Raw genomic sequence first — 24,182 nt, 5'->3', positions numbered from 1 at the left:
GAACACCAAAAATCCTTCACTTGGCTGTAGGGTGGCCGGTGAAGCAGCGCTGGCTGCTGTTGGGACAAAGAGAGATGGCCAAAAGGGCCAGCAGGAAACAGAATGGGGAGAGGATGCATGGGAAGGCTGGGCCCTGCTGGAAAGGGGAGAGAAATAACCAGGAACACCCAGAATCCGCCCTGCCCTTCCCAGTACAAAGTTATTTTTCTTCTCCTGGCCCCTGGGGGCTGGAGGACGCCGCTGGCTCGGGCTGCTCTCCTCACCCAGGGCTCTGCTCCACGAGCTCCTCACGGCTGGAGCTGCCCCTCTCCTGTGAGTTGTCCACATCGGTGTGTTCGTTTTCCCTGTTATGCAGACAAAAGCTGTATTTTCCTTCCCACTGTTTGTGCAGCTCAGGATTAATCTGCCCGTTAATGGATAATCTGTCAGCCTTTGGATGCTCTGGAAGCTGGGAGGAGATTCACGGGCGTGTGATGCCATCTGCTTTATCGGGAGGGTTTGGAAACCTGACGTTCGATTTGTTCTGCAGGATTTGACGGCGGATTATTCTCCAGATTCCAAAATAATTAAGGAAATCAAAAAGCAGAAAGAAGGATGACAAGGAGGAGGAAGCAGAGGGAGGGGAGGCAGCTCTCGACCTGTGCTCTGGGTAGGACAGGCTGACAAACCCTGCCTGGGGAGGTTTTCTGTCCTTTGTTCCTGTGCTTGGTAATAAAACTCCACAAGCAGTGGCTGGGGCACCTCGGAGCCAGCAGGGCTGATCCTGGGGAACAGCAGAGACACAATTATCCCTTATTCCTGGGTAATTTTAAAGCTTTTGTGTTTAACGAAGGAGCTGGTCAGGGAAGGGGTTGTGTGGTCCAGAGTTTGCTCCCAAACACTCTGTGCAAGGTGCCCCGGGCACTGCAGCTCTGGAAATTTCCCTTCCAAATTATGGAGGAATCTCGCCCAGGCAGGAGCCTCTATTGACCTCCTGCCACCCTCCTAATGAGAAAAGATGATGGCTACACTCCAGGGGGAGCAAAAGCAAACAAACCTCCTCTCTTCCATAAAAACAAACCTGCAAACCTGTAACAATTAATCTGAGACCGGCCACGAGAGGTCCCAGGATGGGGTTTGCATTTCCAAGGCTCTCTCTGAAGCACTCCTGGTAAGCGACGGAGCCTCAGCCTGCCCGGATCGATCGTGTGGCCTTTGCCACCCCAGAGCTTTCTCTAAATGATGCGGCGTCACTTCCCATCACCAACCTCTCCCTGTGATAACAGATGGGGCTGGGGGGAGCTGTGTCCCACAGGATCGCAGGAAAAGTCCTTTTAGGTGGAAAAAACAGTCAGGTCGGAGCATTCCCCATCCCAAACTCCCCATGTGGATTCCCGCAGTCCTCCCACTGCCCCAGCCAAAGCCACACTGAGCAGCGCTCGTGACCCCGCTGTGGCCACCACGGTGCCATCCTGGGCATGGAGGGGCAGAGGGGCTGTGCCTGGAAAGCTCCTCCTGGCCCTGAAACCCTTCCAGCTGCTCTGGGAGCGCCCAGAGTCGTCAACCCTCTGTTCCTGCAGGAGGTTCTGTGCCTTGGTCATTTCTAATGCATTTTTTATTCTCTCATAAATGTGGGGTTTTTTGCTGTAGATCACCACAGCACTGAGAGGAAAGGTTCGGGATGGTGCCCACCATTTGGGTGCCTTTTCATGGAATCGTGGAATTACAGAATTATAGGATGGCCTGGGTGGGAAGGGACATTAAAGCTCATCCCATCCCACCCCCTGCCATGGGCAGGGGCACCTTCCACTGTCCCAGGCTGCTCAAGCCCCAGTGTCCAGCCCGGCCTTGGACACTGCCAGGGATCCAGGGGCAGCCACAGCTGCTCTGGGCACCCTGTGCCAGGGCCTGCCCACCCTCAGAGGGAACAATTTATTCCCAGTATCCCATCCAAACCCACTCTCAGCGCCTCTTCAGTCGGACCCTCTCAACATGAGATAAACTGTAATTTGTGGGGTAAAACAGCACTATGATTTTAAACAGCAATTCTGTGGGATGTTCCCATTTAATGTGACTGTCCTGCGAGTCCCACCTCCTCCTGAGCTGCCCCTCGCTCCCCTTCCCAGGAGGTTTCACTGGATACCATCTACTTCCATATGCGCTTTGATTCCCAGTGATCCTGGAAGCTTTTTGTTCTATTATTCACCGTCGGTCTGTGTTGTCTGTGCTTATTATGAGCCATCAGAAGGTACCTGGGAGTCTGCAGCCTTCCCAGCCACTTCTATTGTACAAACACATCAATAAATAAGTGGTGTCTGAATTTAGCTGTGAGCTCGTAACTGTTAGCAGAGCCCTGTCATTTTTTCAGGTCATCTGGCACTGCAGTTAAAATAGTTTTGCTGTTGCACCCTTCTCTTCAGGAGAAAACCAAAGAAGTGGCTCTTAGATTTCTATTTCTTTTTTATTTATCACTCCTAAGAACAAGGACAGACTTCAAACTCCAGACAAAAGGAGGTTTGGAATGCAGGCCCTGGCGGTTTCCAGAGCAGTGGGTCAGGAGCAGCAGGAGTTGGTAATGACCGAGGATGCTCCCATCCCCGTATTTGAACAATTCCTCCTTTGAAAAATGGAAAGCCTCGTCCCTCTGGGACCTCATTTCCCAGGTAGAAAACAGCAGCACTTTATTACCAGCAATTGCCAGGGTGGAGACAAGAGCCCTTTGCAGCCCCGTTCCCCTGGCGCTGCTGGGGCTGCCTTTCATCGCTGCCTCTGACGAGTTCTGCGTCTCCGATGCTCCAGCAACACCTGGCACTAATCTGGTGTTTACTCAGAGGAAAAGCCATCCCTTCATTTCCTAATTACAGTTTTGGTTTCTCCCTGAGAAGCACCACCAAAGTTGGGGGTTTTTTTAGGCTGTACTTCCTTTGCATGGATTACAGCTGGAGGGGGGATCTCCCTGGAAACAAAGGCAGTTCAACTGAGATTTTTTTCTCTAATTCCCTGGGCAGAAGGGATGCTCAGCAGGATCCAGCCAGGCTTCTGGCAAGTGTAAGCTTGGGATCAACAAGGCAACCCATCAGGTGGTTGTGTTTGAAGTGTATTTGTAAAGACAATAAATGAAACACATAAAAGCAGCCAATGGGAGATATTTTTTCACCAAAAGTTTGGTCAAGAATCGGAAAAGGTGACCCAGGGTGGAGTCCCCATCCCTGGAGGGATTTATAAGATGTGTGGAGGTGGCACCTGGGGACATGGCTGGGAACAGCAGTGCTGGGGAATGTTGGACTCGATGATCTCAAAGCTCTTTTCCAGCCTAAACGATTCCACGATCCCATCATTGCCCTTAAAACGAACAACGCTGCAAACAGCATTTATCTGGAATTCAATTTTAAATTAAACATCTCATCTATCTCGGATTCTGCTCTCTTGGGCCATCAACACGATGGACTTGCTGCAGTCCTGGCAGTGGGTGGAGAGCCCCAGCCATGAGCCCAGCTCACACATTCCTGTGACATCCACAAACGGGAGAAACAAATTGCAATTAGCGGGCTGCAGATCCGGGTGGAGGAGCCAATCTTCACCCTGAATTAGGAGACTTAGGCTTTAATGATTTTTATCGGTGTTTTGTGGTGCTGCTGTTTGTTACAGTGAAGCACTTGGGAGGGGGCAGCGATGGAAAGCACTCTGTGAAATCAGGTTAATGAGACTCTGCCACTGTCCAGGCACTGATGGATGGGGACAGGAATGTGACCGCTCCAGCTCTGTCCTCTCCTCTCTGCTCTCTCACATTCCTGCAGCTCCTTGCTGCTCCTGGTATATTCAACTGATTTTGGTACATTCAAATTAATGGGGAAATTTCCAGAAAAATTTTAAAAGAACAGTTTTTGAGAATATCTTGGTACCTCAACGCACTGAGAGTAGCTGCCTGAAATCACACTTCGTGCATGTGATGGCAGACGGGGATTCAGCTGCATCCCACAGAGATGGGTAATTCACTTATTTACTTTTCCCAAGGGATTATCATAAAATTCCAGACTGGTTTGGGTTGGAAGGAACCTTAAAAACCCCCGGGTTCCACCCCTGCCATGAGCAGGGACACTTTCCTCTATCTCAGGTTGCTCCAAGCCCTGTCCAACCTGGCCTTGGACACTTCCAGGGACGGGATAGCAATTAAAATATTGGGTTTAGAATTAAAAACCATATATATATATATATATGGGTTTGGGTTTTTTTAAATTTTTTTAACTTGAGCAAATTCTTGTCTCTTCACAACCCTTCCAACTGCATTTAACTGTGCCCTGCTATTTATCACCCTCTTGCACAGCTACTACTCACCCACTTACACAGAGCAGAGTCATTTCTCTGGGAGAAACAGCTGGAAAAACCCCTCAGAATCCCAGACTCTTGCTCTGCAGATCACACATTTTATTCCAAAAAAGCTCTTGGAAATCTTAAAAAAAAAAAAAAAACAAAAAAAAGAAGAAAGATGCATGGCTGCTGCAACTCTAACACGCTGTTAATAAAAGTGGTCTATTAAAACAAATTGCTCGGTATGATCATTCTGCTAAAATCAATATCTTCAAATAATAAAGCACATGTGAAGTGCACACACGACTGCAGCCCGGCAAACCATCTGCTGGGGAGATTGCTGAGGAGTTTTATGCCTGAAACTTTTACTCCAAGACTGTTGGTTCAAATCTAATCAAGGCAACGCTCATTTACTGCCTTCTGTGTGCTCAGCGCTTTGTGGGCTATTCCCAGGTCTTTAATCCCGGTTTAAGGGGCAGGCTGCAATGTAAATCAAGGCACTTAAGTGTTTTTCCATGAAACTCTTCCCCAGAGGAATATTTTCCTGCTGCAATACCGGAGGTGGAACGAGTCAGGAGGAATTGCCTCGAAAAACAAGGCGAGAAGGGGCAAACCCAGCAGCCTGCAGGGAGCAGATGCTTTTCCCAGCCGCAGGAACGGGAGTTTGGGTGGGAAGAAAGGAATTCTGGCACAGGATGGGCACGGAGCCGGGAGATGCTGGGCCGGAGCTGCTGGCGTGACCTGGAAACAGTTGGTAGCACATGGAGCAGCACAGGCAGGAAACCACACCGGCTGCCCCAGCTCCAGCGCTAAATAAAGCCCTTTGTTGTCCTGGAAAGGAATCCCTCCTGGATTTGAGACGGGAAGAAGGAGGTCCGTGGAGATGATATCTGCCCGTGCCAGAGCTCTGCTCCCAGCGCGGCAGACGCGGCAGCAGAGGGACCGAGAAAATCCAACAACAGCCAGGAAACTCATCTAAAAACCCCCTCAAATTGGGCTTTTGGCACTGTGAGAGGACAGGCTCTCACTGCAGTCCTCGGAATGCCTGGAGGAGAAAAAAAAGGAGGATTCAGGGAGATGTTTTAGCACCTTGCAGCGTCCCCAGCACCCTCCTGTGTGGGAGGGCAGCGTGCCCAGGGCAGTGCCAGGGCTCTTCAGGACACTCTGGTGCAGGAATTGAGGCCACAACCTCTCCAGAGCCACCTTCCCACAAAGGATGCCCTGGCAGGCGGCTCAGGATGGAGTTTGTGAAGCCCCACTGAAGGAAGCATTTCCTGCCCCAAGAGTTACAATACAATGATGCCACCGCGCAAATCCCAGCACAATCAAACAAATGGATGACAAGTTGTTCAGGAAATCACGATAAGGATGATACTACCAGGGCAGCTTTGGAGCTCTTTGACCTTTCTTGGATGAATCCCATCAGTTCATTCCTCAGGAACTGCCTGCTCAGAGCAGAGTTTGTGTCCTCCTGCAGGGACAGGAGCTGCCTTTGCTCAGCCCTGGGCAGGATTTGGTGCTGCAGCTCCTGCTAGCCCAGAGCAGATGTGATCCCAACAGCATTAATGAGGAGAAATAACCCAAACTCCACTAAAGCCCATTTTATTTAAGGCTTCACGCTCTGCTCTGGCTGTCCACCATTCCCAAAAGCTGGATCTCCTCCTGCAGTGTCTCCTCCTCCTCCTGTATCAGCAGATTTTGGGGGCTGAGTGTGCTGGATGTCGAGAGGGGCTGTGATTTCCAGGAAGGGCTGCTCTGTCTGGGAATGGGGCAGTTTGGTTGCTAAGGCTGAGGGCTGGGATGCAGAACTTGTGTCTTTTGGGGTTTCCCCGCGGCGTGGCCCTGCTCCAAGTGCTTCCACGTGCCTCTGGAAGTGCTGTGAAGAGTTATTACTCACTCCAGTTGAAGCGGGAAGGTTATTAAAATGCTTTGAAACTCGTGAATAGCAACGGGTAGGTGGGTCTAAGGCTGATTTATTTGATGTGATTTTGCACAGAAATAGCCCTCTAACACTGCACATCCTCTGGGTCAGCAGTGCTGGTGCCTTGGGAGGACGGTGGGAATGGGATTATTTCATCTGTCCGAAATAGTAACTTTTAAGAGGTGAGGAAATGACTACACCGAAACCATTGTGTGCCATCTGCCTGCTAAAATGCTTATAGAAAACATGTTTCCTGGCATATAGCTTCCCAGCCATATGTCTATTGCATCACTCACAATTAAATTAAATCACCCTTAAACACTTGGACAAAATCCCAGCCCACGTGAAGGAGCCTTCATCGCTGCACCGTACGAAATTCGGACACTTGATCCCGTAAATGTTTGGTTGGAAGGGGCTCAGGTGTTGTTAACCTGATACAGCTGACGCTGAGTGCTGTGAGATAATTCAAGGGCATGTTCCTTGTTGTGGTCTTTCAACTCCTGGCTATAAAAACGTGTCAGGGCTCTGAGAGAAAGGAAATAATTCTGCAGGATTCGCTTGCAGCACTCTCGAGTCACTTTAATCAGGTTTGAACGGAGGGTTGTATCCATGAGAAAAGGTGTTGTCTGCCACTCATGGAATAAACAGAAATAACTGAAGGGCCTGGTCACAGCTGGATATTTGGGATGTTTAGGATGTGCTCGGAGGTGTGTACACAGCAACTTCCAACAACAAAGCCTGGTCTGCTCCGTGCTAGGCTGGGTCAGCTTTTTGTCAGCTGTGGGGGGAAGGAGGCTCCCGCTGCCACCACCCCGTGCCGTGTGTCCAGCACAGCAATTCCTGGGCCACAGGAATGATCAGGCTCAAAAACCTGAGTGGTTGGATGCATGGATGGATGGATGGATGGATGAAAGCATCCCTAGATTTGCCCACAGAAGTCCCCTGGGGACAGTGCATTCAGTTAAAGAATAATCTTAATAAGTCACTTATTTTGTGGTTTTGTGGCTCTTCCTTTGAGGAAATGTTGGATTTCCCTGTGCTTAGCTGAGCCACTATCCCAGGAGGAGTTCTGTGGGATGGTCTGACATGGACAGTGCATAATTAGGAACGAAATTCCACATCTTTGACACAGGGAATGACGTTCCAATCCAAACCAGCTTCCACTGGAAACCAAACCCACGAGCTTCCCGTGCGCGGTGTCTGCCAGACCCGGTCACAGCCTATTTTTAGTGCAGCTCTCTATTTTCAATCTGGTTTTGAAAGGTGAAACAAGCCCAGCAGCCAGGCCCGGATGATCCCGGTGGTTTCTTTCATCCAGGAGTAACCTGGGCTATGGAAGGTGTCCCTGTCCATGGCACGGGTGGAATGGGATGATCTTTAATGTCCCTTCCAACCCAAACCATCCCATGGTTCTAGCAGTCTGATTTTCAGTAGTGTTATTCAACCCAAATTCTCACTTTCATAGACAAAAACATATCTGTTATTTAAATAAGACTCTTGTCTCACTCTGCCTTTCACATTTCATCTCTGAATTCATTTTCTGGGCTGATATGCAATGTAAAACCTGGTTACACACCGAGTCAGGCACTTCCCAATGTGCGCCCGTGTGTCTGAGGGAGGAAAAAAGGGAAAATTCTTGGTGGGAGCTGTTGCAGTCAGCAGGGCCGTGCCCACACTGAGGTTTTAGACCACGTTTCACTGGGGTGTTTTGGCCTTTAATAGAGCTGTGTGTCTCTGTCAGTCAGTAAAGGATTACTGAACATAATAGAAATCTTTATATAGATGTTGGAGCCCTTTGCTGAGCTACAGATGTTTCCTTCCAAGAAACATTTTCCTGCCACGGAATCACAGAACGCTTTGAGTTGGAAGGGACATTTAAACATCATCTCATCCAACTCCTGTACTATGCTAAAAGCAAAAGCTACTGGAATTCTGTCCTACAATAAATGTGGAAATATTGTTTGAGGATTTCTTTGTAGGTAATACCATCTTAACCCTTTTTTTGGTGTCTTTTAATCCTTTCTGGCTGTAGCCAAATGATGGCCATCCCTGCCCAGGGCAGGGACTTGGAATGAGTTTTAGGTCTCTTAAAACCCAAACCAGTTTCTGTGATTTTGTGATTGTAGAAGTGTTACAGGAGCATCCACAAAATGATAATCATGGAGTAAGAGCTTCCACATCCTTCTTTCCACAGCTTTTTTTCCTGTCCACCTCATTTTTCAATTTCCTGTTCCCAATGACTCCTTTAATCACCTCATCACCCAGCTGTAAAAGAAAAGATGGAATTAAGACTGAACTGGAGCTGCGTTTCCCAAGTGTTCATCTCTTTTTTTTTTTGAATACCCAAAGGCCAAAATTTGAATTCCAGTCTGGTTTGGGATACCAAGGATCATCTCATTCCACCCCCTACCATGGGCAGGAACACCTTCCACTCCCCCAGGTTGCTCCAAATCCCATCCAACCTGGCCTGGAACATTCCGGGGATGGACATCCCCATGTGAGGACACAGAGCATCCCTCACCCTGCCCTTCCAGAGCTGGTCTCACGTGTGTCTGCAGGGCAATCACTGCAGAACCAGAGAGCCAAGTTTCCCACTTGGTGAGGCCCAGCCTGGTAATAAAACTGCAGTCAGAGTTCCTGTGCTGCCTGCAGGGTTCCCACAGAGCAGTCCTAATGAGCTCGGGGAAGTTATTGCTCTCCCGTCCCTCTCCTGCTCCAGGTTCAACGCCAAAGCTTTTGCCTGTGGGTTTTTCTCTGCCCCAGACCTTCTCTAACCCATCTCAGCTGTGCTCCCTGGTTGACTGGAGTCAATTTAGTGGAGCTAATGGAGTTACTTCTCTTCAGGTCAGTGATGATTTCGCATCCTTGAGTTCCTTGCTTAATTTGCTGAGAAAATTTCTGATTCTGAAGCCCATTTTCAGCATTCCCCCGTTTTCCACGGTGCTGGGACCCCGCTCAGGGCTTGCTGGGCTGGACCTGGGGCTTCTCCACGTCCCTGCTCTCCTCGGGCTGTGTTTGCTTTGCTTTGAGGGAAGCTCAGCTGCAGGCTCGGCTGCAATCCCTGCATCCAGCTGGATCAGGCTGTGTCCCTGCCTTCCCTCGGACAGGAAAGCAGCAGCTCTCAGGAAAGAGTTAATCGCGGCGAGCCTTTGGGATCCTTTGCTGGGGAGAGGGCTGATCTTTTGTTTGTTTTGAAGCTGCTGGCAGGAAAGTGGGGAGGAGAAAATTACCTAAGTGATAGTGAGGTTGCCACGAACTATATAAAACTGGGAAATCAAAGCGGAGAAACTCCACCTCGCAGTTCTGAACCACAAGCACAACCCCTGAAGAGAAACCCACCCCACAAGTGAGTGAACTCAAAGGCTTGAACTCCAACCAAGCTGCATGAGCTCAGAGCTGCTGCGGGACTGAGAAGCCCGGCGCTGTCCCGGCCGGATCCCGCTGCCCCGGGAGCAGGGAGCGCAGCTCTCGGCAGCTTTCCCAGCCATGCAGTGGGGGCAGCTCCTGTGCATCGCCGCCTGCCTGGTGCAGCTGGCTGGTGAGTATTGATGCCCCAAACCCGCGGGTCACACGAGGCACCGGGGCGTGGGGCAGCTCCTGGGAGCAGCAGCTCGGTGGGGGGAAGATGCTTCTCCGGGAGTTTGGGATTGCAGTTCCACCCAAAAACCCTGCGGTGACATTTTACGGAGCATCAGCATCCCGGCCAGCACGCTCACAGCCATGGGCTGCGGAAAAAACTCGCAGCTGCTCTGAAAAGGACAGGAATCAGGATCTAAACTCCCTACAAAATTCTGGATAACGTGAGGGGATGGGAGTGCAGCAGGCAGAGTGCAGCCACAGCTCGAGTTGTCTCTCAGCCTGTGCTGGTGTAAATGAGGCACACTCCTGTTTTGTGGTTGGAACTAAACATTTGCTGAAAATCAAATGAATCTCCATAAATATTAAAATCTCCTATTGCAGCTCTTCAAATATTCATCACATGGAGCAATGAATAACAGCACCGAGATTTTCTCGAGGTACTACTTTTTAAAGGGTTATATTTTAGGGAAATATTATCATTTTTGTCCCAAACCCAACAACCATGAGGTAATAAAAAAGGACTAAAAAAGTGAAGCAGCACTCTGTGTGTTGCCTGGTGTGCTGGGACAGGAGCCAGGAGCCTGCGGGTGTCTCCTCAAATGTAATTTTTTCTTACTCACACGAATGTGAGCGACGAGATCCATTGCAGGAATTCGCTGGGTTTTGTTCTCCTCTTCCACAGAGCTCCTTTCATGTTCCCCTGGCTGCCCAGGTAAATGGCTCACCTGAGATGCTGGCTGACTCTCCAGTCTGTGTTAATTTTACAGGAATTGAAAAAACAACCAATTTTATTTAAGGGAAATGACATTCAGGACTGTGTGGTTGGGCTGAACTGAGCCAGGGTGTGACAAAGGTGTGAGGCAAACCCTGAGTTTCAAACCTTGAGTTCCTTGTACGAAGCAAAAGTGATGGAAAAGTGATAAAAAGCTTGGGTTTTGGAAGGACAAAGCTGCTGGACAGCAGGGGCGTTAATGCTGCACCGTGTCCTTGCACAGCCCCTGCCCAGCACTCCTGCAGGATATTCCTGGCTGGGAGGTGGAGGAGGTTGATTTTTCCTCAGGCAGCTCATCCTTGGGGCTCTGCTTGTTCCTCAGCTCCGTGGGGAATCCCAGAGAATCCATCAAAGGCTCCAGTTGTGCAACTCCCATGGAAATCCCAATTCTGTGGGTTTGGGCTCAAGTTGCTCCTGGCAGCGCTGCTGAGGGTGGGGGCAGCGGCCTCCTCCTGCTCCCAGGACACCTTCAGCTAAAGCCACGTGTTTTATGGGAAAAAAACCCCTTGTGCCACACTGGGGCAGGGGCAGGAGTCCTACAAATGCTGCTGTGGATGTGATGTGGGGAGGATGGAGTCTGGGTTCCAGGATCTGGAGCCAGGAGCAGCCTCGTCCAACCCCACAGGAGCAAATTCCCTGGGAAACCCAACCTCAAAGGCAGCAAATCCCCTGTAAATGCTCATTCTGGCCTTTGCCTGGTTCTTTGGGGTCCTTCCTGAGTTTCAAGGAGCAAGGAAGAGGTTTACACCCACCCCTGGTCTGCAGAGTGGGCTGCTGTTCCCAGACCCTCCCAAACTCCTGGGAGGATGCTGTGAGCAGCTTGTCTTGGAAAATTTGGGATGGATAAACCACATGGAGAGCTGTCCTGTGCTTGGCTCAGAGCGAACATGGAAAAGGGAGTACGGACTGTATCTGTACCCAATGAAAACACTTTATTTCTTTTACTTCACCTTTTATCTTTCTTTTTTGTTTATTTTTCATTCATCTCCCCCAAACTTGATCTTTAGAAAAATCTCTTTTCTTGCCATTTTCCAGCACTCTCTCTGTCCTCCACTCCTTTTGCATCACTTATGGAAGTTCTGAATATCAGGAAAGGAAAAAGAGACTTTAAAACTTCCAGCTGCTCGAGTTTAACATCCTTTAGAGGCTGCTGCTCCAGCCAGGAGAAATCTCAACCCCGGGAAGGTGCCGGGCTCCCAGGCTGCACGAGAGGCCCCAGTCCCAAGGAAAGCCTTGGAGCAACAGCTGGGCTTTGGTGTGGCAGCTCGGGGGGCTCCCCCAGCCCCCGCCCCCGGCCCCACACCCACATCCTGTCTGGGCGAAGGAAAAGGGGGAGGGAAGGGATTTTTATCAGATATTTCCAGAGGGAAGAGGGCTCCACCCGCTTGAATTCCTGCCACATGGCTGAGAGCTGTGGAGATGGAAAGGCATGAGTAATGCCGGCTGGAGCCCTTGGAGGGGCTGCTGCGGGGAGCCGGGGCTGGCTCCGGCTCCAGGGCTCGGCATCCCACGCTTCCACAACTCCTCTCCTGCATCCCGTGCTTCCAGAACTCCTCTCCTACATCCCAGGGTCCTGCACCCTCCTGTCCTGCATCCCGTGGCTCCTCTGCAGCCTCGGGACCGGCAGTGCCCTTGTGCCAGCCCGGGGCATCCCTTTGCCGTAGCCCCTGGAGCTCCTGGAGCGCTCAGGGAGCTTGGGAAGAAACTCTGTTAAAGACAGAGCTGGAGGAGCTCCCCTGGCCCAGGGTTTGTGTGTCAGCTGCCCAACGAGCCGAAGGTTGAGCACAAGAGCAGAAGGTTGAGCACAAGAGCAGAAGGTTGAGCACAAGGTTTGCCAGAGGTTGACAAAGAGATCTGAGGCAGGATCAGCACAGGAGCTGCAGGCCCTGCCTGGAGATTCCCAGTGGGATTCACCTCCCCCGGTTTCTTTGCTGTGGGTACAGGATTGGGCTCCAGTGGTGGAAACTTTCCTCCTCTTTCCTGAACCTTTGCCACTGCAGAGCTGTTTTGTGGCCCTGGCTTAGTGCTCAGGGATGGGCCTTGGAGCAAGTTTAACATTTATATCATTGCCTTTTCTTTATTCCATCTAAGATCCTTCCTAAGCCCCGTTATTAAAAGATCTTTAAGAAATAATTTACTTTTTAAACCCAGGTGGGTGAACACAACGGGTGCTGTGAAGTGCAATTTTCTTTCCCATCTCTGCATGGTTTTGCTCCTGCACGTGCTTGCACCGCCAGGTGAAGATTTCTCCCAGGTTAATAAATAGCTTGGCTTAAACTCTAAACCCTCAATCCTAACAAACTGACGAAGTTTAATAAAGCCATTAAAAATGGATGGTGCAATAAATAACCCTCTTTAGCTGAGCACCACGTGGATTATCCAGCCCACATCTGGATCATTATTTATCTCATGAGCCCAAAGATTTCAAAAACTCCTCCATGTTCTGTGGAAGAGCCCCTGCACATGCTCCAGGAAAGGCAAGAAAAAGAAATCCAGAGTGACAGCTCCTCTCCCAAATTACACCAAGCAACAGCCAGGCTTCCGTTTCAATATTCAGTGCTGAAAAGGCTTTGATTAGAAATACCCCTGGTGCTTTACAAACATCTGGAAGAGTTCAGAGGTGCTTGGGTGGCTGTGGCACTCGGGGAGGTCAAGCCCAGGCGCTGCATTGTTCTGCCGATGTGAAGTTTCCTGCTCATGGCCACGAAAACACGGAGCTGTGCGTAAAGCCTGGCTTTAGCTCTGTGCTGCTCGTTATTCTGGGCACGCAGTCCTGCCTCCTGCTTTTGATTTGTTAAAAGTCGTCAGGAAAACGTGGTGATTTAATCAGTTGGAACTGAATTGTCTTGGAGAAGAAGGAACTTCTCTCCCTGAAATAAAAGCTGTGCCAGAGCCTGAATTCCAGCTCCAGACACCTGCACCAAGCCCTCAGCAGGGCCCCCCCAGAGCAGCTGCAGCCCAGGATGGGGTGGGATGGGGTGGGATGGGATGGGATGGGATGGGATGGGATGGGATGGGTTGGGATGGGATGGGATGGGATGGGATGGGATGGGATGGGATGGGGTGAGATGGATGGGATGGGATGGGATGGGATGGGATGGGATGGGATGGGATGGGATGGGATGGGGTGAGATGGATGGGATGGGATGGGATGGGATGGGATGGGATGGGATGGGATGGATGGGATGGGATGGGATGGGATGGATGGGATGGGATGGGTTGGGATGGGATGGGATGGGATGGGGTGAGATGGATGGGATGGGATGGGATGGGATGGATGGGATGGATGGGATGGGATGGGATGGGATGGGATGGGATGGGATGGGATGGGATGGGATGGATGGGATGGGATGGGATGGGATGGGATGGGATGGGATGGGATGGGATGGGATGGGATGGGATGGGATGGGATGGGATGGGATGGGATGGGATGGGATGGGATGGGATGGGATGGGATGGGATGGGATGGGATGGGATGGGATGGGATGGGATGGGATGGGATGGGATGGGATGGGTTGGATGGGATGGGGTGGGATGGATGGGATGGATGGGATGGGCAGCCCCAGTGTGGGCAGCCCCACAGGTCCAGTCTGGAGCCCACATTTCCCCTCTGGCCCAGCCTCCCACAGCAGGACCATCGGAGCAGCTCTGCCCCTGTCACCCACGGCCAAAACAAACCCCAGTTACCTCAGGCTTTGCTCTTCACAAACCCTTCAGGCTCTGTGGACCTGACCCATGACGCAGAACAGCTCCTGCCAGGCCCATCCCAGTGCCCAGTCCCACAGTGCCCGGTGCCGTTTCCCTGGCAGCAGGTCCCGCCCAGAGCTGGCGCCGGCGGCTGCTCGGGACCTGCCAGAGCTGCTCCATCTCTCAGGGTGGTTTTGGAGGATGAAGTAACTTTTCTTGGAGCTGGGGCTCCCCTGGGCAGAACTACAAATGAAACAACACATTCTGTATGATTTTCTCTTTAGTGCCTGGATAAGAATCTTAAACACCAAGAGCCCTGGGGTAGAGGCTGACGCTGTTTGTTAAAAGTGGGAATAGATCTTAGGGAGAGAGGAGGTTAAGGAATGGGGAGAAATGCATTTTCACTGACTCACATAGCTCATTTCAGAAGGACAAGCTGCAAGTGTCATCTCTGTAACACAGCAGGAAGCAATATATAAACTTTAGGTTAGAACAGCAAACCACTCTCCAAACATTCTGCTTTACCTCCAAAGATGTTTTCGCTCATGAGTCAGGGCTGATCCCAAGCCAGTGGGAATGTTTCTATTTACTTTGAGATTGTGCCTGCAACTGTAAATCCAACTTATCTATCCTGAGGCACACAACTGATTTCTTCCAAGGCTTGATTCTTTCCTCCCAGGATTATAAACCCAAACTACTATGAAATCCAGCTTTGTGCAGCTTTGTGCATCCACCAGTGAGCTTGAGGATGGGGTGGGTTAGGGTGGGAACGAGCCTGTCCTTCTCCTCCTGAGAGCCCTGGAGCCCCTGCAAGGGCTGCACCAGAGTCTGGTGCTCACCCAGATGAAAAGTTTCATCCCTGAGCCTCTCTCCTGCCAGTTCGAGGCAAGAAAAAGCCAATTTGTAAGAGCAGCTAAACCTTTCCTGCTTTCCCACAGAGGCTCAGGGCTGGGCTGCGGGTTCAGCAGCCCCTAAGAGCTTCCTCTTCCCTCAGGCTGTGCTGCTGGGAGCACAACAGCCACCCCCACACCGACAGCCACCCCCACACCGACAGCCACGGGCGTGAGGACGAGGGACACCAGCGGTGGGACAGCCAGCGGAGCCACCAATGCCACCACAGCCACCAGAGATGCCAGCAGTGCCAAACCTACATCTGGTAACCACTTCCCTTGTTCCCCCCATGATTCCCAGTAGCGTTTGTGTTAATAATTAGATTTATTAAGTGCACAGGCCCTGTGCTGCTGCTGGCTGTGGCAAATCAGTGCTGTACCTCAGCCACCGCGATGCCACCGAGCTCAGAGGGTTTAAGCTTTCTCCTGTGTACTTCTCTTTGCATTTCTACCAAGCTCAAGCCACAGTCGGGTCCGTGGCCACCAGCCTCACATCATCAGGGGTCAGTGGGCAGCTGAAGACGAGCCCCCAGCCCAACCCAGCCCCCACATCCCCGCCGGGCACCTCCCTGGAGGCACATGGGAGCTCGGGGGTCCCCACAACCCAGAGCTCCCTGACACAGCCCAGGGACCAGGCAGAAACCTCGGGCTCCGTGGCGGCCGGGACGAGCTCTGCGGCCACCTCGGAGCATCCTCCTGTGCCAGCTGCCACCACAGCCCTGCACGCAGCCAGGGACAGCCCCAAGGTGAGGATGGACTGGGTGCTGTGGGCTGGGGGACCACGGGGAGGTTGGATTGTCCCCCAACCCCCAGCAGGGCACTGATAGCACCGCTATTCTCCTTTCCAGCCTCCCTCCCCTGCCATCACCTGCCACAGTGCCAGGGACGAGGGTGACACTGGAGCCATCTGCCTGCAGCTCAACCAGTCCAGCAGCTGCGTGAGTGGCCCGCGTGTCTCCAGGCGGGGAACGCGCAGCGGGACGGGGCTGCGAGGGTCCTGCAGCGGTGGGGGCACCCCGCACTCCTGGGGGGGCTGTTCGGGGTGGGCAGCGCCCATCGGTTACCCCTGGGCAGAGCAGCCGAGCTGTGCCAGGCTGGGGCAGGAGGGGACGGTCCCAGGAGGATCCCAAAGGGGTGCATCCCAAAGGGATCACAGCAGTTCCAGGGGAAATACAACCTCCCCGTTGCATAAATCCTCCCTTTTTTTAGTGATTGAGCTCTGGGGTCAGCCCAGCTTCTAAAGCATCTCCCATCGTGTCTGACAGGAAGCTGCCTTTGTTCTTCTTCTTCCTCTTCCCTGTTGGGAACAAAAGTGCCTTTTTTTGTCTTGCCAAGTGCCTTAGGAAAGAAAACAGGGCACTGCAAGGAGCTGCTCAGTGTCCCCATCAACTCCTGAGGGAATCCCAGGCTCTCTGTGACCGTCCTTGGCCTTGTGCACCAAAAATGAGGCATTTGTAACAGCAGAGGGGGGTCTGCTGTGGGTGTGAGGAAGAAACCTTTCCCACTGGAGGCACGGAGGGTGGATGGTGCTGGGTCTTGCGAGACAGCAACGCCCTGGGTGTGAAATACATATAAAATATATCCCTTTGGTTTTGGCACCGAGCCACACTGCTGCCGCTTAGGGTGAGTGAGTCTCACTTGGCTTTCCTCTGCAGATGAGTGGTTAAATGGCATTTAGGCTCGTTCCTGTTTACAGCGACTGCGCTCGAGCAGGAATCCACAGGGAAACTCCTGCGGGAGCCCGTGATTCCGATCTCAGATGCCATCTAGTGGGCTCCGATCCCTTCTGGGCACAGGGTTTGTGCATCCCGCGCATACAGCACACCCAGAGCATCGTACAGAGTCATAGCTCACATACCCCGAACCCTCCCTCCACGTGAAACAACCCAAACACCCCCAATTCCCACCGTGTTTTTTCTGGGAGCTCCCACCCCGCAGCAGAGCCCTGCCCTCAGTAACCCCGGGGTGGGAGCAGGCGGCTCGGGCTGGAGCTGGGAACCAGATAAGAGCAGTCCTAGAGTGGAGCAGCCAGGAGGGACCGTGTGTCCTTCTCTCCTGCTGGCCTTTCCCGAGGCAAATGAGCAATCAGCTGGCACCCGGCGCCGCTAATTGCGAAGGGAAACTCTGACACTCCGATGAGTTCTTTCCACAGCACAGAAAGGAAAATACACACTTGGGTCTCTTGTTCCATCTTGGCCTTCCTCCCCCCGAGCCAAGCTCTATAGAAACAGCTGAAAATGATTTGTTTGTTGTTCTCCCGTGGATGAGTTTCTGCATTTTCGAGCGCATTTTCGGGGGATGGAGGGACCCGAGCAAGGTCCTGGGGCAGCTCCGGGGCAGAGGGAGGAGGGCACAGGACCGTGGGGTTCTCCTCTTGTGCAGCCCCAGTGGTGGGATTCAGCCCCGGGCAGGGGCAGCACAGGGCTCAGGGAAGCTGCCTCTGTCTCTCGGGGTGGGCACGGCCACTGTCCCAGCTGGGAGGGTGTCGGGGAGGCTGATAAGGTTTTAGCAGCACTGGGCTCTGTCTGCAAGCCTGGCTGTGGCTGAAAATAGCCCCGAGGAGAAAGCCTTTCCTGTCTGAGGCCTGCAAAGCCTGCAGCTCCTCACTCCTCTTCCTCTTCCACCCCAGAGTCAGTTCAGCTCTAAAATGTGAGAAATTTGTGGTTTTTTACCTAGCCTTTGATCAGCAACCTAGCAAAAACATTGAAGACATTTCCTAAACAGGAAGGCTCAATGCTTCTTTGTTATTTGCCTCCTTTCCCAGCCCCTGCCTGCGACTCTGAAACAATAGCGCTCTTCAGTTGTTCCAGCCCAAAAACTGGGGAGACTTGCCATGAGATTCAGATCCTAAATTTAGCTTCGTTTAAATGCCATTTTCAAGAGTTGCTAATAATATCTCCATTTAATTTATTCTCGTTGAGACACGAGAAATGAGCACCTCCACCTCCAAGGTGTTGGGGCTCTGGGCAGTGCTGGAGCGGGAGGGGAGGGTCTGACACCCAGCTCAGCTTTGCAGGACACAGAGGAGACACCAAAACTCACATGGGACAGCACAGCACCTCCACCAGCGTGGCTGAGGCAGAGAATTGCTCGGTTTGGTTGTTTAATGTCTGTCCTTTCTGAAAATTTTGCAGGAGCACTTTTTAGAGAGGAAGGGATCGGATTTATGGCAAGCACTATGTGAAAATAGAACCTACACCGTGGACTCCTCCTGCGAGATCAAACTCATTCCATCCAGCCTGGACAGGGACTGTTTGCTCCTCATCCTCAGAGGAGAGAAAGGTCAGTGGAAGCGATTCCTTGGCTGTGATCCATGGATAATGACCCTGGTGTGGGCAATGGGACAGGGATTCCTTGTGGGAAGGGCTGTGAGACAGATCCTGGGAGGAGAAACCTCTCTGCAATTCTGCTCTTTCTTCTGGGGTCCTGCTGCATCCCTGGAGCCATGGAACTGCCTCCAGGAGCAGCCTTGGCTCCTCGGTGCACAGCCGGGCTCTTTGGTGTGCCATGAGCTGCAGAGTGTGTCATTGATGCATGGAATGTACGTACCTAATGTGTGTCATGTGTGTCATGTGCTCTCCCGTTTCCAACCTTGCAGATCCTGACAAACTGCTGAACATGCTCCAGAAGTCTCACTGGGAAAAGGTAAATCCCTTAAGCAAATTCAGCTGCAAAACATGCCTGGCCCAAGTGGCTGGAGACATGAGAGTTTTACATCAGTTGAGGCTGGAGGAGATGCTGACACTTGGGCCTGCCTCCAGTTTGGAGGTGCCTGAGCAGCTCAGAGATCCCTGGCAGTGTCCAAGGCCAGGCTGGACATTGGGGCTTGGAGCAGCCTGGGACAGTGGGAGGTGTCCCTGCCCATGGCAGGGGGTGGCACTGGATGAGCTTTAAGGTCCCTTCCAACCCAAACCAGCCTGGGGTTCTGCGGTAGGAGCCAACCACCTGTGAGGCTGTGATGCAGCACAAGAGAACCAACACAACCCATGGGGGCAGAAATGCTTGGACTGGTTCTGTGAAACGCTGCAGCATTTTCTTAGCAAAGGTTTAGACCTCAACAACAACTCTCAGGATGCAACTGGCACTTGGCTCCTTCCAAGGACCAGGCTGACATAAATGAATTCCTCCTCCCAGCGCTCCGCTGAGGCTGCTGCTGGCTCGTGGGGCTGAGCCCGGGTGTCTCTCAGGGTGTAAATTCAGAGCTGCAGCACACAGAGAGAGCTCAGCCGTGCACACGGGCACTCTACACCCCGGGGTGTGCTCCAGAGGACAAAAGTTCCCTGTGCCACAGGAGACTCCAGGCTGGGAATGAGGCTGTGAGGACGTGAGGGCTGCCAGGGCTGGGGCAGGGCTGGGGCAGCAAAGCCCAGCTTTGTTTTCATGCGCTTTCCCAAGGAGGTGAGGAGCAGCATTGTTTGAAGCCTGTGCAGCAGATGCAAATGTTTCCTGTTTGTCTCACTCCCGGCTCTCTTTGGTGTTTGTTTTTTTTTTTTTTTCCCCCCAGTTTGGAATAGAATCCCTTAAAAAGGAGAGCGCGAGGGGCCGCCGGGACTCTTCTCAGAAGACCCTGATTGCCCTGGTCACATCTGGGCTGCTGCTGGCGTTCCTGGGCCTGGCTGGATATTTCCTGATGAGGCGGCGCAGCTGGAGCCCCGCGGGAGAGAGGCTGGTCAGTGCTTACAGGTGGCAGAGCTGCAGGTAGAGAGGAGCCTGGAGCACAGAGGGGTCTGGGGGGACACAAGGGGCTCTGCAGCCACCCCCGTGTGTGTCCCCAGCTCATGGGACGGCCCAGCCCCGCGTTGGGGCCGGGTCTGGGACAGCCTGGGTGAGGCAAGGGGCAGGGGCACTGCACAGGGCGAGGGGAAACCTCTCCTGCCTTCCAAAACCAGCTCCTGCAGCAGCACCGCCCCTTTCTCGCACGTACTTAAGGTCTAACACTTATTTCTGCTCAGCAGTAAGAACTCATCCAGCAAGAGTCACCCTGCAGAGCCACTGAAACCCTAAGAATCTGTCATTAAAAGTGATGCCCTTTAATTTCCACTCCTTGTTTGAGTCCCGTGTCTGTACCTGTGCTGTAATAAAGGCTGTTCCTCCCCATCTGCCATGGTAATAAAACATATCCAGAAAGAAAGAGGCAGAAATTTCCTATTTCCATTCTCCCCCATTCTCTCTCCGGGCAGGCTGACCCTGAGGGCTCCTCCCCACCAGTGACTTTTGTGTCCTGGGAGGCCATCAGGGTATTTCCTGATCAGAAAGGAGCTCCCAGAACACATAGCTGGGAAATGCCTGTGTCAGAGGCAGGGACACTGCCTCCTGTCCCTGATGGGAACCCCTGGCAGTGCCAGTCCTGATTCCAGGTGAGACGTGTCCAGCCCTCCCATGGAAAAGGGGCTGAGTGAACGCCAGCCAGGAGAGTGCTGAGGAAATTCCAGCTGGGAATTGCCACCCCAGATCACCAGTGCCCATTCCAAGGCTGCATAACATCTGGGGAGTTCTTGTGAGAGGATGGAGGCAGCTCTGGGTGGCCCTGGACCCTCCAGAGGCAGCTGCTCTTCACGGCAGTAGCATCACCCAGCCCTGCAGAGGTGAAGTTCGGCACCCCTGCTGCACCTGGCAGCAAGCTCTGCACCTCAGAGGAAGGGGAAGGGAAGAAAAAGAGACAATTTCCATCATTTCCATTCAATGGTGCTTCTTGCTTGGCCAAAGTGGCCAGCAGAGGTTCTGTCGCAGCGCCAGGTCAGCTCCAAAACCTGGTTAGGAGAAAACACCAAGCCCCGACAGCTTCTCTTTCAGGTGCAGGAGGAAAAGCTGCAGCTCCTGGGTGGTTTTCTTCCTCCACATGGGTTCAGGCCCTCTGCTCCCCTTCTTCTGAGCTGTGGCTGTTTGACCCTCCTGCCTGGGGACTGTGGGCAGCCCCTGCCCCCAAACCAGCCACCCTTTCCCTCCCCTCACTGTGTCCCTTGTGTCCCTGCCCAGGCTGAAGACCCCTATTACACGGAGAACGGCAGCCAGGGGAACACGATGCTGATGTCACCCTCCCAGGAGCCAGCGGAGCTGCAGGAGAAGCCAAACCTCCCAAACCTCAACGGGGGCACCCAGGAGAATGGGACAGGCCAGGCGTCCTCCAAGAACAGCCACTCAGCCCGGCAGCACAGCCCCGCTGACACCGAGATGTGACCGGGCCCAGAGTCCCCACGGGAGCCACCAGGGCAGCGGAGGGACAGGGCAGGGCAGGAGATTTCTGTGGACAGATAGGGAATTGCAGACCTTCGGTATTGTTATTATTGTCTCTGTGAAGAACTTCAAAATCAGCCTAAAGCACATTGAGGGCCAGAGCTGCCAAAGAACAACTTCTCTGCCTCCTCCTCCCACTGACCACACAAGACACTTTTTTGCAGCTGTTCTGTGCTTTTGTTGTTAGAAGAACATCAGGACAAGTGCAAGTGCCCTTAGCCCTCCGCAGCTTTTAAGCAGAGGCAGAGTCTGACTCCAAGCAGCCCGAATTTCTGGTAGCAATATGTTAGGCTGACTAAAGTAGTTAAGTTGGGATTGCAGTGACAAAAGCCTCTCAGGTTTCAGATAGTTTGGGTTAACAGAGTTGTTTATAATCTCATCTTTATGTTTAAGTGCAGGATTTCTCCCTCTTCTAAGGCCATCAGGCATTTAATCCCCTTCCTGTGCTTTAGGCTCCTGTCCTATTTCCTACTCCAGCAGAATTTGCTGAAGCTCTGTAAAACTTTCCACATGGAATTGAAGACTGGAATGTCAATAGGCCTCAACCTTGTTTCTTTGTGAATCCTACCAGAACTGTGTCCTGTAGCTGTTTTAGAGGAAAAAACCTTCCCCGGCCTCCTCCTGACAGGGGCTGGGGGTTTGTGACGAGGCAAAGCCAGCAATTCATCCCTTGAGTGAGATGGAGAACTCTGGATAGGGCTATGGGGCTCTGTGGGAGCTGGCACCTGGGACAGGAATTTGGGAATGAGAGGTGCCAAAGGGCTCCCAGAAGGATGAGTGGGAGATCAAATCCCAGCTCTGCAGTGGGTGTTCCTCTCCCTGCAGCAGCAGCAAGTACACGAACAAGGAGCAGGATTTTCACGTTGGGAAGCACCAAATCCCAGGAGCAGGAGCAGGAGCAGGAGCAGGTCTGACCTCTCTCTGTGCTGATCCTGCTCCCAAGGGAAGCACTGCTGCAGCCACATCAAGCTCCCAGCAGCTCGGTGGGAGCCAGGGACCCAGGGCAGGTTTGTTCCCCATCCCAAGCACATTTTTAGGGAGCCAAAGCCCTGATTATGCCAGCCCCGTGCTGCTGGTGCCAGACCAGGAGGGGTGGTAGTTCAACACGAACACCAACAGCCACCTCCACACCCAAAATAAGCCCAAAAATGGCCCTTGAAGCTGATCCACCCTCTCACGAGTGAATTCATCCCAACCTTTCCTCAGTGCTGAACACCTGAGGGGAGGGGTTTTTTCTGGTACAGCGTTCAAAGCAATGACAGCAACGTCCGTCACCACCTGGGGTTGGTTTTTTGTGGGGGCAAGAGTCGCTTAAACACAATTAAAATATTCCAGGCTGTTTGCTTTGGTGTGACTTGCTTCTCCCACATCTCATTGTAAATAATCCCCGTTGAAAAAGAAAAATAATGAAGTGCTAAAAACCGGCTTCTGCGTTGTGTCCTTGGAAAAGCAGCGTGTTTATCCCTCCGGGATGTGTGGCTCTGGCTGCTGCCAGCAGGATGGGAGGACAACGCCTCACAGAGAGGTTCTTTCCCAGCAGAAATCCCATGACTAAAGGCTCTGGTTTGCTCTGAGCACATTCCCCCTCTCCTGACAAACACGAGTGGCATGCAGCAGACTATTACACCTCGTTTGTTTGATTTGGTTTTTTGATGTTTGAGACACCCAGTTAAATCCTGGAAAAGTAAGTGAGACTCCAGAGCGTTGTGCAGGGCTGGGGCTGATCTGACAGCAGGGAAGCTGCACCAGGGGAGGCTCAGGGTGGACAGCAGCAGGAATTTCTCTATGGAAAGGGCAGTCAGGCCTTGGCAGGGGCTGCCCAGGGAGGTTTGGAGTGCCCATCCCTGGCGGTGTCCAGGGACGTGGCACTCCAAGTTCTGGGCTGGGGACAAAGTGGGCATTGGGCACAGGGTGGAATCGATGATCCTGGGGGGATTTTCCAGCCCAAAGGATTCTGTGGGAATGCAGGGAATGCAGCCCTTTAGTGCCTTCTCCCGTGGTGATGCTCGAGCTGCCCTGAAGGCAGGAGCTTTGGGAATGGGGATCTTTCCTGATTCCCTCTCCTCCCTGCGATGTCTGACCCTTCCCAGTGCTGACTGCCTGGCACAGGCACATCAGGAACTGCTCAGGGGACACTGCCCAGCCACTGACTCCTGTTTTGCTGTGTTTTGGGGCAGTCTGACCTCTGGCAGCCCGGCCAGAGGGGGAACAGATGCAGGAAAACGAAATCATTTTCCCAGGGAAAGCTCTTCCAGAGGCTTGATTAGAGCTGGGAGGTGGGACAGGGAGCTGGGGCCGGCTTCTCTCGGGGCAGTTGTTTATCTAATCAGCACTGTATCAAGGGCTGGAGATCTAATCAAACGTCAGGTGCACTTTTCACAGCTCAGGGTATGTCCTAAAGCCAGGCAGGGACAATAAAGTTACAGTCGAGTGCTCTGGCAAAACAAAAGGTTCCTCCAAAGCCTCCAGATTGAGGGAAATGCAGGGAGCAGGCAGCAGAGCAGGGCTGGTGCTGAGCCAGCGGAAAAGGCTGGAAAAGGCTGCACTTCCAGCTCAGGAAGTTTTTTGCCTGTGTGTAAACACAGCCAGGCTCAGCCCTGGCCCGGCCAAAAAGGTTTTTATTATTATTCCTTCCTTATCAGCCCCCTTGCATTCCTTCCTTGCCCCCTCCTCTCACCATCCCCTGCAGCCTCACAGCTGCTTTTTGAGCCATTTTGGGGGGTCTGAATCCATTTCAGCTTCCAACAGCAGCCTGATTTCCCATAAATGTGGTTCAAGGTTGATGCAAGTGCTGCTCCCTGGTTCATGAGCT

At 52.6% G+C, this 24,182-nt stretch overlaps 1 protein-coding gene across 2 annotated transcripts; it reads left to right on the top strand.

The window, feature by feature from the left end:
• The first annotated feature begins 8,966 nt into the window (after nucleotides 1-8,966).
• Nucleotides 8,967-22,405, top strand: CD34 (CD34 molecule). Of its 2 annotated transcripts, none has more exons than XM_082296298.1 (9): nucleotides 8,967-9,052; nucleotides 9,510-9,746; nucleotides 15,241-15,402; nucleotides 15,593-15,882; nucleotides 15,985-16,074; nucleotides 18,271-18,418; nucleotides 18,735-18,781; nucleotides 19,641-19,805; nucleotides 21,113-22,405. In XM_082296298.1, the coding sequence occupies exons 2-9, from the start codon at nucleotides 9,695-9,697 to the stop codon at nucleotides 21,311-21,313; spliced, it is 1,155 nt and encodes a 384-aa protein (XP_082152424.1). In that variant the 5' UTR covers nucleotides 8,967-9,052; nucleotides 9,510-9,694; the 3' UTR covers nucleotides 21,314-22,405. The 2 variants fall into 2 exon arrangements, with proteins under 2 accessions (XP_082152424.1, XP_082152423.1); XM_082296297.1 differs by having other exon boundaries at nucleotides 8,977-9,052; nucleotides 9,406-9,746.
• Nucleotides 22,406-24,182: the final 1,777 nt, after the last annotated feature.

Source organism: Coloeus monedula, assembly GCF_965178545.1.
Source record: "Coloeus monedula genome assembly, chromosome: 23".
Lineage (NCBI taxonomy): Eukaryota > Metazoa > Chordata > Aves > Passeriformes > Corvidae > Coloeus > Coloeus monedula.
The sequence above is the reverse complement of the archived record's forward strand: the minus strand, read 5'-3'. Positions and strand labels throughout refer to the sequence as shown.

Excerpts from the sequence above, each read along its gene's own strand:
- CD34 (XM_082296298.1), top strand. The coding sequence starts at position 9,695 with ATGCAGTGGGGGCAGCTCCTGTGCATCGCCGCCTGCCTGGTGCAGCTG. Across the intron at positions 18,419-18,734 it reads CATCCTCAGAGGAGAGAAAG|ATCCTGACAAACTGCTGAAC; the intron begins GTCAGTGGAAGC and ends CCAACCTTGCAG. Across the intron at positions 18,782-19,640 it reads AGAAGTCTCACTGGGAAAAG|TTTGGAATAGAATCCCTTAA; the intron begins GTAAATCCCTTA and ends TTTTCCCCCCAG.